Here is a 14,795-nt window from a genome sequence, read left to right as displayed (position 1 = left end):
CTGCCACAGTCTACAATAATGACGTTTCGTAAAAGTAAAGGAGGAACGTCGGGGAGCACCATAAGAATGCTACGCTCCTGCTTCACCACCGTTCGTCCCGTACTCCTGCTGGCCCTGCTCTGTGTCGCCCTGTTGCCATCGCACATCCACAGCCTTGAAAATGGACTCGCCCGGACACCGCCGATGGGCTGGCTGTCCTGGGAACGGTTTCGCTGCAACACGGACTGCGAGGGGGACCCGGAAAACTGCATCAGGTAAGGTTGACAACAAAGAAAACGGTCTTTTTTCTTTATTGCACAATTTGAGTTCGATGCTGCTGTTGAGATTCTACAAATTGTAACATTTTTCTGTGTAATGAAACTGTAATTTATTTTTTGGTGTGAAAGATTAATTAAATCTTTTATAGCTGATTTTTTTACTCATTGATGGTGGATCGATGCTTTACACTGATTGTGGATCGACTAGTTGGAAAGTCTTCTGGCGAACTTTTGATAATTAAACGGTCAGTCGGACGATCAAATTAAAACATGGAGGCAAAACACTTAAAAACGTTCGTTAAAAATGATGTATATTATGAAAAATATCAAAGAAAAGGTCAGAAAACTAGAAAAAAAAACAAACTTTACAGAAACGTACACAAAAAAACAACAACAATGTTTTAATCCAGCATAAATTCAATTATACAAATGTAATATAAATTACAGTAACATCAATGGTGGACACATAATCGGAATTTTTTCGTCCTTAAACCATCACGAAACAGTCTACGATTGTGACCGAAAAATTAAAACATATTAAAGCATTTTCGTAATCGACCCCGACACGGACCTTTTTCCACATTTACCACAATTTATCACATTTGCGATAATTAGCTGCACTCGCCGTCGCCGTTCTGCGTCGCCACGATTTGGTGTACATTCCTGAACACAGCGACATAACCGCCTCGGGAAAGCATAATCCCCATTTGCACTAACGATGTGTTGCGTGCAGTTACGGTGCACTTTTCCTGACCACCCGAACAAGGGGTGACCCCCCTAAAGGGGTCGGTCCGACGGCTGTTACCCCAAGCGAGAGCTATGCGACAGACAGCCAGCAAAAAGAGGTGAAGAAAGATGCCACACTTGCTGTTTATGCTCTCTTTTTCCTCCTCCGCCCCTTTCCACTGGCCGATCGGTCGGTCGATGGAAAGGTTGCGGACGAAAAAGGAAAATGGCCAATAACGTCCGCGGAAAAACAACGAAGAAAAATGTACGTTGAAATGCAGACTTCACAGTCGGTCGGTCGGATTGTTTATGTTGCATTTTTTGTGGTTGTGCACATGTTGCAGCTTTCTTCCTCCCTTTTCCGTTTTCCGATGACATGGCACAGGGTGAAGTTTCGGCCAATTAACGTGCGTTGCGCGAGGGTTTTAGTTTTCCGCCGAGGAATGGATAGCTGTTATGCAACGGACGACCATGGCCCTGAATTTGGAGCTCAGTTTTCGGCTCAGCCACGAGGATCATCGCTGATGGTTTACGATCGCTCACCAACAGCATTTCCCGTGAATTTAACGCGTCCGCCAGCAGTTAATGATAGTTTGGAGAAAGTACCTTTAACGATGGGTTGCGATTAATATTGCATGAGTTTGATCTCAGATACAACGAGCGACGAGACAAGCATAATGGAGCAGTGTGGACGCCGTCATGGTGGTATAGTTTCGGATTTGTGAAACAAAATATGCAAGGTTGTCCAAAACAGGTTGAAATGTTTTAAAACATAATAAAAAAAAGCAGTCATTGGTTTAGATACAAATCAATAAACTAGAGCTTATTAATGTCTCTGGTTTGTCAGGATAGCCAGCAGCACGTGGAGAAACTATGGGCCATACATCAAAAACCTATCGTGCGTTTAGATGCAACAATTTATGATCTCCGGCTCGTGCGCCAACCATCAATCATTTCCCATATGCAACCCAACGTCCGTTTGAGGTTCATTAAGATTCTCATTAAATCCTACCGGTGCCAAAGTTCCGCATATTCATAAACCTCGGGTACCACTGGTGTACTTCGAGACTCCTTCAATGTGGCATGAATTGCACTTTGCCAAGGGCTTCTGTGAAAATGGCTAAGAAAAAGCACGTTTTAAAACAAACTTTGGCGCAAAACGGTGGAAGCTTATTGCCCGGTCTTTGACTGCCTCTCCGTGGCCAGTGCATTGTACCTTGAGGGCACTGCTATTAGAGGCTGCTACCAGGGGGAGGTGCATTATTTATGAATCAGCAAGGAAACGCAAGGCTTGGAAACAAATCACTCACTTCGCCCGGTTCCCGAGCGCCTTCCCGATCGAACGATCCAACTTCTTCCTACTTTTTTTCCTTCATCACAATAAAGAAACCTCCGCGGCAAGTCACGTGCGATCCGTGAATGGCGAAAGGTCAAGCCTTCGGGGGTTATTCGGGGGGGTGGAAAACAACCTCGCACCGTGCCACGGTCTGTAACTAGTGTCACGACACGCCGAGGATCATATTTTGCCGCGCTTTTTATGACCACCACCAGGAGGCGGGCAATGTTTCTATGATCCCCGCCCGATTCGTCCCCGGGGGGATGCAAAATTGAAGCATTCGAAGTTTGATTTATTTTGTAACACTATTTGAGAAGCGCCGAAATTCGAGTCGAGAAAATGCTAATTGCGAAAGACGAGCATCACCACCGAAGATGGGAGGGTTTTTCGGTGAGATGCGTTTTGGGAGCTATCCCTCCATAGCTGCGGGCTGCATAAAATTTATTGCCAGACTCTGGCCGCACTCGATCAACCTTAAAAACGTGCACGCAACGAGAGCGCCCAGCATAATTATGTAACCGACTCCAGGTCGTGGGTTCTCGTGCACCGTTCGCCGTTCGAATCACGCACTCGTGCCGTTCTGCGTACGGAGCCGAATCGAAAACGTAACGGCACGAATCGTGCCACGTGCAGCGGAATATTTGAAAAAAATCAGGACACTTTGTGGTGCGCCACCGCCATAAATCAAACTGACCGATCGAAAATGGTAGGAAGAAGAAGGATAAAAAACAATGACCCGAGAAAGCTTTCGCCAATTATTCTGGCCAATTTCTATTACCTACAGGTATGAGCTTTTTATGAGCAGTTTAGTTTTCGAAAGAGATTTTTTCGATTCGAACGACTTCAGCTTCAGAGATGTAGTTTTTGTTCCTTTGGCATGTCGGGCATTGGCAATGGCATGGCGTAACAGGACTGATTATAGACGTGCAAAGGTAATGGCGCAACATAAAAATCACCACCGCAGCTGTACTTGACGAAAAAGACACAACGCGATATTCGAACTAATGACCACCACGAGACAAGGGGCGCGCCCTGTTTGGGGACCTTTTTTGAGGCCAATCCATCCGGAAGGCTATGCGAAAGAAATTATTGGTTCAACAAATGTTCCGATATGATAAAAAAAATGTATGATGACCACAAGTGTCACGTTTTTGTTCAAAAGTTTGGCCTGAAAAATTGGTCACCAACAAACAAACAGAGCAGATCATTTTATTATAGTTGCTCCGAAAAAAAAAATAATCGAATGTATTTAGAAACACTTTTGATATTCTACTCTTTGATTTTCTACATTAACTGAAATGCATTGAATTTTGTTAAACTTAAAGACGAGAGACATAAAATCCCACAATCCCGACCATTTCCAAAATAATTGAAAGTGAAAAACAACAAAATCTATAAAAAACATGACTGGTCAGTGCAGAACCTTTATCCTACATTGGTAAGCGTTATTTTGCCAAATTGACCCACGGAAAAAAGATCACTTTACTTAACTTATTACAACAGAAAAACAATAAAAGATGCAAAGAAAGCGGCACAAGGAAAGAAAGATCCAAAAAGCACAAGCAAAATGGAGCACTGACGGCTGTGGAACATTGTTTGGGCTAATCAGGCCAACAGTGCCCGTAACCGAACGTATGCTTTGCTTCATTTTCCCCCAGAGTTTACGTAAAATTTAATAACCACTCTACTGTTTGCATAAAAGCTCGACCGCTTGCCAAAAAAGCCTAAACGGTCAGAATGGAATTACAGTTTCGCAACGATCGACGTCACTCATCCGCGCCTGGCAAAGAAACGGCTCGGGGTTCGATGAGCACAGCGAGAGCATTAGTCGTTAGCATACTGTGCTCAGTTCGTTCAGTTGTCCCCGATTGTTGGTGCTTACTGGCATGGAATGGACAGTGTCGCACGAGTTGCGTTGGAAAGAATTTGCGATCGCCACTGCGAAAGGGGTCGCATCATGTGCGATCATCGATCACAGGGCATCGGGGCGCACACGATCGAACCGACCCGAAGAAGATTGCTTAAATTGTGAAGGGCCCTTTCGTAGCATAACCTTATGACCAACCTTCCCTTCGCATGGCCCGGGCATGCTTCTAATTTGGTTTTTTCGTCCTCCATCCCTCACACAAGTCCCGCCACTGGCCGGAGCGGTTCGTTAGGGATGCGGACTTACGAAATAAATTCCGTAATTGGATTCGATCCGATGCGCCGGCAATCCGATGGCTAGCTTCCTCTGACCGTCGCGTTCCGATCGGCGGTTTCCAAGGTGCGGTGGCAGATTCTCGTCTTGAGTAGTCCTGGCACACTCTCTGGATAATTGCTTCCTTCCAACGTTCGGCCCGGTCGACCGGAGGAGGTCTTGGTGGCACTTGGTCTGCCAGTTTCCAATAAGTCGCACCCTAAGACGACACCGCGACGTTGATGATGATGAGTCACCAACAGTTTCCAGATGACGCTAGTCACTGACCAGCCGATGGGTTCGCTGCTCGAGGCATCGATGGAATTAACAGACTGTGGAAATGGGTGCTCATTTGCATAATGAGGACAATTATCGAAGCAACCGTCAGCAGCGTCTCCCTTTGGCTAGGATGTTCGTCTAGCACTTTCACAGCCTGCTGCGGTGGTGAGAGCGACACCAAACCTGCCGACGTATGCTGATCGTGTAGACACATCTGTGCTGTTTTTGCTTCACCATCATCTTCTCATCTGTCCGAAAGGTGTATGGCCGCGCGGTGTGCACGCTGGCTCGTGTCAATTAAATTTTACAATTTTCGATCACCACCTCGGGACACATCGGGAGGGCGCTACCACCTACTGCGCGCAGGTTTAGGTCGCAGGATAGACACAGGAAACGACCGCGTTCCTCACGCGATGATGCGTGTTTCGTGTTGAAAGCTGAAGAAGTTCGTGCTTCAACAACTCAAGAGCCATCCATGAGCTGCTGAAGATCGCCTGACAGAAGCACTAAGCGGCCAAGGATCGGCCAAGTTGTCACACTTCAGCGAAGGTAAACAGGGCCCCAGAAGACGACGACCGAAGCAGACGCTATGAGGGGAACCTCATTTAAATTAGATCAAGATCACGAGAGGAGCTCGTAACAATCGCCGATCGCCAATGTGCATTTGACACTAACTGCCCTCGGCGTGAGTAGGCAGCCAATTGCTTTGGAATTAAGTGGAGTTTAAGAAGTAAAGTACAGAGAAAAGAAGTGCACTGATGAACATGTTCTTTTTGGACAACTGAAAACTACTCGAATTGGATTAAGTAAATTATTCACGTGTCACTCACAGCATTGTCCCAAACTGACAGCATTAAACATGATAATTAATGCGTCCTGAGAGGGATTTTGTGTTAGAAACCCTTTTCGGGACTATAAATCGACCCCTAGCATTGACAGGCCTCCCAGAGGGTGGCCTATTACCTTGACGGGACACAAAACCCACTAAAACACGGGTTTTATAATCACCCTTTCGTTGTCGTCTCAGTTCTAAAACAACATCCTCCTCCTTTGTGACCAACGACGGGCTACAAAATCCCGCTGCCTCGTTTCCAACTGGTGTGGAGTCGCCATACTGTGCGCCCCTAATAAAAAAACTCCACAAGTGCTTTTTGAAGATAAAATGAGCAAACGGAAAGGCCAAACGATAACGACGTTAAACAACACTCGGGTGGCGTGGAGGACTCGCCCGGAGAGGTGTTGAGTAAATTGAATAAAAACAATAAGCCAGCTCCTCGGGCCTCAGGCAGGTCCGGAGCTGTCGTCGATCATGAGTTCGATTTAGATAACCAACACTCAACTCGCACCGAGACTCTTCTGAGACGTCACAAAAAGTTGAAGTGTAATCGCGAAGATCGATCGCACGATCGCGCTTCTTTTGATCGCTGGGCCAGCCAGATCCCGCTGGGAAAAAACAATCAAGAGGCTCGGGCCAATGGGGCATGTCGCCTGTCTGGTTTTTTGACGATCTCACCAGTCATACAGGACGACGCTGGCACGCGAAGTGGACAAAATTAGACAGCCTTCCGCCAGGGAGACGTTGGACGGGCGCGATGTGACCCGCCGCTGATCTAGGTCAGCTAGCGCCACGGCTGACGACAGACACTGAGACGTTCCCTTCGAAGCTAATGGGCTTCGGTTTGGCTAACAGCGTGGGGTCACTGCTGACGATCGCGGAACATCGCGGGCTGACCTATAGCGCAACCTATTCTTCGCCCATACATCGATACCGCGCTCGAGAGGGCTCGTGAATCCAGGAAATCACGATCACACGATGCGTTCTTGGGCGCTTGCCGTTTTAGCGGAGGCTGCCTTGCGTTTACCGCTTCCTACAGCAGTTCGACGCCCGTTCGCTACCTTCAGGTTCATTTGTAGCACATTTGCATGGCGTGACCGGAGGGCATTGGCGGTGCATGTTTGGCGTTACAAAGTTTACGCCTGCATAAAGATCATCTGCTGAACGCGGAACATGTCGGTGGCGTGCGACCGAAACATCTGTGGGTCGCTCGCAAGAAGAGGACCAAGATCGCCCGTGGGCGAAACGGACTATTAGCATGAGAAACGAGCTACGACAATTCTGTGGCACTTTTTGAAAGGTTTCTCTTGAATGATTAGCTCACATTTTAAATATCGTTGAAATGCCATATAAATTAATGGATAATAGAAAAATACTTACAGCATGCGTTAGTCAGCATTAGAAAAATATTTTTTTAGTACATGCAAATGCATTTTTCTAATCGTTCTTTTTAACGTAAGGTTTTGGTTTTGATGAAACAAAAGTAAATTATTCTACCAAGGCATTCAAGATCTTGGTGCGAAAAGGAACATATCGCAACTCTAAGGATCGTTTATGAAGCATTAGGCACATTACGATTAGTATGACTTCAAATAAACCAGCAGTAATAAGTTAAACAGAGCGTGTTAGGCTATGCATTTAGAAGAAACTAACGCTAAAATATCAAAACTAATAATTAGCCTTCTGCGGAATTACACATATTGTATTGAAGAAACTAGTTTAGATGTACTATTTTGAGGGTGAAGTAAATTAAAATAAACTTTCCTTTCCGAAACCAATAGGTAACTGCAATCTTCGTACACAATTTGTGACATGCACAAAAGATTAACGGAGTCGAAACTCACTAACAAACACGACTGTCTACTTCTTTTCCAGCGAACACCTATTCCGCACGATGTCCGACTTGGTGGTGAGCGAAGGCTACGCAGCCGTGGGCTACGAGTACATCAACGTTGACGACTGCTGGCTGGAGAAGTCGCGTGGCCCGCGCGGAGAGCTGGTGGCGGACCGGCGCCGTTTCCCGAGTGGCATGAAGGCACTGGCCAACTATGTGCACGCCAAGGGCCTCAAGTTCGGTATCTACGAGGACTACGGTAACTACACGTGCGCCGGCTACCCGGGCATTCTGGGCTTCTCGGCCAACGATGCCGCCCAGTTCGCCTCCTGGGACGTGGACTACGTCAAGCTGGACGGGTGCTACTCGCTGCCGATCGACATGGACCACGGCTATCCGGAGTTCGGGCGAAACCTCAACTCTACCGGGCGCCCGATGGTCTACTCCTGCAGCTGGCCCGTCTACCAGATTTATGCCGGCATGAACGTAGGGCGAAAGCCGGAAGGCTTTTGGAGACCCCAATTCGTTCGAACAACATGTCACTATAAACCCCATTTTACGCCGTCTGTCTCTATTTTAGCCCAACTACTCGTCGATCATTCAGCATTGCAACCTGTGGCGTAACTACGACGACATCCAAGACTCGTGGGCATCGCTAGAGAGCATCATCGACTATTACGGCAACAATCAGGACGCGATCATCCCGAATGCTGGACCGGGTCATTGGAACGACCCCGACATGGTAACCTAGATTGGTCAAATTTCTCCTCAATTCTTTTAGCAGAAGATCTAGTTGTCAAAGTTTAAGTAAATTAATTTCTTTCCTCCTTTCTCTAGCTGATCATCGGAAACTTCGGTTTGAGCTACGAGCAATCAAAGACACAGATGGCGCTCTGGGCTATTATGGCTGCCCCACTGATGATGTCAGTTGATCTTCGCACGATTCGACCGGAGTTTAAGGCCATCTTGCAGAATCGGAAAATCATAGCCGTCGATCAGGACCCGCTCGGTATACAGGGACGCAGAATCTACAAGGTACATTTTCACGATTGCGGTGTGATTTATTTATTTGTGTGAATCTCTAATTTGTTGGTCTACTTTTTTACAGCACAAAGGAATAGAAATCTGGTCCCGACCAATCGTTCCGATCTACCAGACGTACTATTCGTACGCGATCGCGTTCGTCAACCGACGAACGGACGGCACACCGTCGGATGTGGCCGTGACTCTGCGCGAACTAGGCCTCATTTCGCCCAGCGGCTACAGAGTTGAGGTAATCAGATAAGGCTAACAGTTGTCTTTAACGAGTTTGAGCTAATTCCGTAAATTTCCATCGTTTTAGGATCTCTACGAGGAAGTCGACTACGGCATACTGAGCCCTCAGACCAAGATTAAGGTGAAGGTGAACCCGTCCGGAGTGGTTATTTTGCGAGCCGATGTACAGCCAGAGCGGTTCTCGAAGAGACCGTACAACCCGATTTTCTATCGCTATCCCAACTGAGCTATTGACTCCGGTATTGGCGCCCTTCAGGTCGGCCGTTTCCTTACTCTGCCTCTGCCTTAGAGTTTTCTTAGTCCAAGAGCAAATTGACGCTTTCTCAGTTTATCAGTCATCGTCAAACTGAATACCGACGCCTTTTAGACAAATCGAAGAATGAACATAAACCATATCAAAGCAATGCTTTCAACCAGGACATTTTAACTTGTTTTTTAAAGGAATAGAATTCTTCGGACAGTGTGAAGCAAAGTGGACAAAATGGGCCACTAATGGACGATCGTCCTCAAAGGATTAAAGGCTAAACTCAATCAAATCATGTGCCAGTCGTGATGGAAATTACAAGAAAACCAACGAATGCCACCAGCTTCTGATAGTTCAAAGCCAAGAGGATTGTTGGCATGGAAACAAAAACAAGGGGAAGCTTGAAACTCTGCTCCACGCATAGCAAAATCTAACTAACGGGACACCGTTAAGCAATAGGACGATTACACGAAACGGAGAACGACCTGTTTCAACCAGAAAGGGTAACACTTTCTCGAACGGTGCTCATCAAATGTTGCACCGTTTCGAGGGTAGAAAATGTGTCACTCCTTTTCTCCTTTTCATAGGCGTATTTCTATAAACAAGAGGAACGATTAGAAATGTTTTCTCAACTCGCTGCTAGCTAGCGCTAAAATTGGTGGCCCATTTATCCTCTACTCGAAGCGACGCCCCAATCTTTCCGGGTGTGCTCTTGCATCCGAATTCTTGATACGTGATTAAGGCTAGGTTCTTGTACATTGTACATTGTATAATTTATAATATAAATGTGAGAATTGGCACGAACAGACGTCCCGAGTCCGAATGTGTGTGCGTTGTTTTTCTTTTATTATTATTTTAATGCTCGCGTGGAGTGAATAAATTCGAAGAAATAAATAAAGTTTACACTGAAACCATCAACTCAATCCAAAGTCACGATATTATTTGTTTATATGGTTTGCTCCGTAAAATTTTAGAATGTTAGCATGCTTGTAATATTGTTTTAATCCAACGAAAATACTATTAAAGCAGAGCATGAAAGCACAACGCTATAGGTTTTGTTGCATACCTGCAGGGGATTTTGATTAGAAAGAAGATTGCACCTAAAACTAGTCAATGTTCAGAACGGTGCTGCGCAGCGTTCCCTTACTTACTGAGCTATTCGGTAACAGTAGTGCATTATTTTACATAGTGTATTGGTTTCATGTAGTAGTTCACCGTACTAATTGAAAACTTGATAACAAAGCATTCTTTAATTAGGAACTTTCAAACCGCTATAAATAACTTTTTCGTTTATGTAACAAAATATAACCAAATTTTATAATATATTTTACATGTTTACGCTGGTACTAGGTCGAGTTTCTCTGAAGAAGCTTGTTTGGGAATATTTTTGTTGTTAGCGGCCGTTACGGCCGTGTTATTCCAAACCGTTACTGCAGGCGTCAATTCGTACGACGTTTTTGTCGGCTATATTGCCGGGGCCACTAGAACCCATCGGGAGAATGTGAATCTGAAGTCTTCCGAAGGTGGTCAAAGTCCATCTATTGAACTCATAACTCACGCCAAACGTAGCGCACACCCTCGCCAACGCCAGCGCAACGTTTGTCGACTATTTTTAATCAAACCAAACCCGCGCCGCACGTTGTGTGTTCCAAAGGGCAATCGCATCTGCATCTACTAGTGCGCCTTCGACTCGTGAAAGGCGTGTCTCGTGGCCGTCCGCGGTTCGTGGCGCCTTCCGACATTCGTGTGTCAAACATGCGCCAACCGACACTAATTAAGATGGAAAATTCTAGAAAGTAATTAGCACACCCGCGCCTAAAACCGTATAGTGAAATGGTCAGCGAGTTCACCCTGTGGTCTTCCCGATCTGTGACTCTCATTAGATCCTCTGGTTGATAGGTTGAGAAGATCCGGTTTCCGAGGGATGATACTGTAAATCCCTGGACTTATCGCCTTCAGTAAACGAAATCTAATGATGACAACGATCTACTACCTCCAGCAACCTTATCGCTGTTAAACCTTCCAGTCGACCAGCGCCGTATGTGTGGGACACGTGCTTCTACGAGCGCCCCTTGATTACATTCACTTCAGAAATAACCTAGAGCTGGAAATCACCTTTCCCTGTAGGTGCTCCCTTGAGGGCCAGGGCGAGCAACGTTTGTTTGTCCTTCGCTTCACATTTTGCTGATAGCATACATCGATGTCGATGCATTACTTTCCGGGTTGGCCTCAGGAGTTGGGCGCTGGGCCCCTTTTTCATTACGCGACCAATACTAAATGTCGCGTCGTCTCCAGAAAAATGAAATTGATCATGTGATGATCCCCCAAAAAAATATACGCATGACGATGCCATTAACACTACTTAGAGTACGATTGTTGATCAGGAAGTTAAACAACTGACGAAATCTACACGAACAATAGTTCCAGACACCTCTTCGTACGAAGTCAGCACGCCCGGCTCTGCCACGCCAGTCAGAACAGCAAGGATAAGAATAGCATCGCTCTAATCATCAAGCAAACAACTTGATCGATTATGCAAAACGGTAGTTCACGAGATCACGAATCCGTTTGCCAGGTTAGAGACGAATGATGGAAACAGATGTTTTGCTTTTCCGGCCCAGTAGTTGCCGCCTTCTGTAACTCCATTTGCTGCCTCATAAAGCGGTTATTGTCAAGCGACTTGGGTCATTAGGTGGTGGGCTTAAAATTTATTCCACTACTAAACGCGACCCGCTTGTTGTGGATGGCAGTTTGTTGACAAACGAAGCGAAACGACAACATTGTTACCAGGGCCGGGTGTCGCAGGTCGCAGTTAGATACAGTAGGTTAGGTTGTAGCAAGAGTTCCTAACCGAATTCAAACACAACCATAAAAAGCCAAGTTCAAGAAGTAACTTCAAGGAAACTGTCCAATTCATACAATTTTGGACATTATGATTGTAAAACACAAATTACTTTAAAGTTAAATATTATCTTAAAAGAAGTATATTTCGATTCATCAACTACTCTCCACGCACATTATAAAATTTCAAAATACGTGTATAGTCAGACCGAAAGTTGCTGAATTCGTTGAAGACACTTGTGGAACAACCTACCACTTGCACGAACTGGGCCGGAATCGAGTTAACGGACCCCTTGCCGTTGGGAAGTCTCCCATCTCCCAGTTGGGTAACTTCCAAGCTAAATGACCTGATTTACTACTCTAATCGGTGGTAAACTCGTTAGCGGCTATTTCCATAATCGATCACTGTTTCCCGTTCACTCACCGGCCGAAGCATAAACACTAAATTAATTGTGACACAAAACAAAACGTATTAAATTATCACCAAAAATGGCAATAACCGCAGGAAATGAGCTTGTTTACCACCCGATGGGATCGTTATGCGCCATCATTGAGGGACGAAAATAAAACCACAATATGGTCGGAAGAGATCATACTATGCGCTCGGGGTGCATAACCATTTTACAAATTACGCTAAATTTAGCAAATCAAAACCACTCAAGTAGTATGCGTGCACACACGCATTAAAATGATAAAAAAGAAACACAAACGGTTTCGGTTTCGTTTGTTGACGGTTTCACCGGGCGTCTGGTGATCGGTTCTGGTAAGAAAAAGTGGGCGAAAATGGTGCTCAAAATAAACTTGACCAAAAGGAAGGAGTGTCCACCGATGACGCAAATTGGGAAAGTGAATTTGTAAATAGTAAAACCCAAAAAAATCTGAAAATCCGAGGGCGAAATCGATTACTAAAAACACAATACATTTCATAGAAATTTCCCAATACCATCAACAATTATGCCAACCATTTTAAATAGAATTTACAGATTAGAGTCCGATTGGTGAGAAATGGCTGCCTCGTAGTACACTGCGTTTGATTAAAATGGCCAACGGGGATGACTTTCAATGTTTGCTGATTAACACATTTGGGTCTTGCCTTTCCCATATGACCCAAATCAATATGCGTGGACGAGTTTGTGTTCCTCCGAAAATATTTTCAGGATCCTTTCTCTAAATACTACATACACATCCATTCAATTGTTGAGGATAGAAGCAGATAGTGTTTCGAAACTAATAAGGATCAGACTGATAAAATGACACTACAGTGACTGAAGAGCGCCAGAGAAAGTGATCGATTAGATAATTGTCATAATTATCTAATTTTCTTGTAACAACTATGGTCATCTAATTATTAGGTCTAGGTGTTAATTCGTGCGGTTTTTATTCAATATTTATAACCTAATTACAACAACATAACGTATAACTAACTTATTGAAAGTATTGCCCGTCGTTAGCGACGACTTTCTCCCATCTTTCGGGTAATTCCTCGATTCCGTGTCGATAGAAATTCTTATCCTTATCAGCGATCCAGTCAGAGACCCATTTTTCTATACCTTCATAAAGAAGTGAACCGCTGTGCTGCCAAATCGTTACTCATGCAACGGAACAAATACTAGTCCGAAAGAGCAACATCTGGTGAATAGCGCGGGGGGGTTAATAGTTCCCATCCGACATTTTCGAGATAGGTTTTGACCGGTTTTGCGATGTGGGGTCGAGTTTTGTCCTTTTGAAAAATCAGCTTATCATGTCTTTTATCCCATTTCCGTCGTTTTATGGCCAAAGCTTTACTTCAAATGCATTAATTGTGTTTATGGGATTGTCCTTCAATTTAATAGGTTTTAAAAGCTCAAAGTATACCACACCTTTCATATCCCACCATATGCACAGCATAACCTTTGCGCAAGGAATATTTTGCTTTGGTTGCGGTGGCCCTGGTTCACCAGCTGTATCAGGGTTTTTGCGTTTAGGATTCTTGTAATAACTCCCCTTTTCATCACCAGTGACGATTCGGTACAAGAACCCCTTTTGCTGCCGTGCAAGCAGTAATGAAAAAGTACTCCCCGCAAAAACTCTACAAGGAACAAAACTTGACATGTTCAAATGCTTATAAAAGGTGTTGTTTACACTTTGCAAAAAAACTATACTGCGTTAGATGCGTAATGACAGTAGCTGTCAAACACATATTTCATTTCAAAAATATTCGTTATACTTAGTGAGCAGTGCCATGTATTGTAAACCGCACGAATTAACACCTAGACCTAATATAATTAATAAGATAATTATTCTGAAATGAGAGAAAACACTTACGAACATGTATAATAAGTCCCCCAAAACTAAATACAATAACATTGCTGAACTTCAAGCTGCTTACGCATTACCAACCGTTTTCAGCGTTTTAATATGGTAATTGACCTACGGCAACGTGATTGCATATTCCGGCCCAACAAAGCATTTTTATCGATCGCCATTAACAAGCCAACAGCTGATAGTACTTGCTATTTGTGCGTGGTTAAATCGAGGATCACGCTAGGGGTCGAGATCAAGGAAAATACGTTGTACTCTGAACCTCATGACGGGCGGGAATTTCCGAAAACGTCAACCGCTAGTCTGGACGTTATTAATGTTATATGCAGTGTTTTGGTTCTAGCAACTGAAATCTTGTAAAATGATAATCAATTTTTGGTTCATCACTAGTTAGTTTAACGCTTTTCAGAGTTCAGACAAGGGGTTTTGATAAGGGTTGAAAGTTTGTTCTTATCGCCATTACTAGTAGCTGACGTAGTGCTTCACACTTACTACAATAGTAATTAAAATCTCTGAAGTTATATTCTACATATTGTCGGATTCTAATTCAACCATTTCGCCATTTCAAACTATTTACATATTGACCGAAATTGTCGATAAATCAATGCCCATTAAATGTGTGCCTTTTCATGTGCTGTCCGCAGACATCTATCATCAAACAAAATCATCTTCAGCGAGTCGCTAACGG

At 44.5% G+C, this 14,795-nt stretch overlaps 2 protein-coding genes across 2 annotated transcripts in view; one reads left to right on the top strand and one right to left on the bottom strand.

Moving 5' to 3' along the window:
* LOC128274805 (6-phosphofructo-2-kinase/fructose-2,6-bisphosphatase-like) overlaps positions 1 to 14,795 on the bottom strand; it is a 64,791-nt gene that overhangs the window by 49,672 nt on the left and 324 nt on the right. The gene's annotated exons all lie outside the window — the stretch shown is intronic.
* Positions 2 to 9,856, top strand: LOC128274806 (alpha-N-acetylgalactosaminidase). Its single transcript, XM_053013118.1, has 6 exons — positions 2 to 254; positions 7,488 to 7,932; positions 8,027 to 8,188; positions 8,284 to 8,481; positions 8,555 to 8,719; positions 8,789 to 9,856. Exons 1-6 carry the CDS (start codon positions 19 to 21, stop codon positions 8,945 to 8,947), a joined length of 1,365 nt encoding a protein of 454 aa, XP_052869078.1. The 5' UTR covers positions 2 to 18; the 3' UTR covers positions 8,948 to 9,856.

The sequence above is a fragment of the Anopheles cruzii genome, chromosome 3, assembly GCF_943734635.1.
Source record: "Anopheles cruzii chromosome 3, idAnoCruzAS_RS32_06, whole genome shotgun sequence".
Classification (NCBI taxonomy): domain Eukaryota; kingdom Metazoa; phylum Arthropoda; class Insecta; order Diptera; family Culicidae; genus Anopheles; species Anopheles cruzii.
This window is presented reverse-complemented; position numbering and strand designations above follow the sequence as displayed.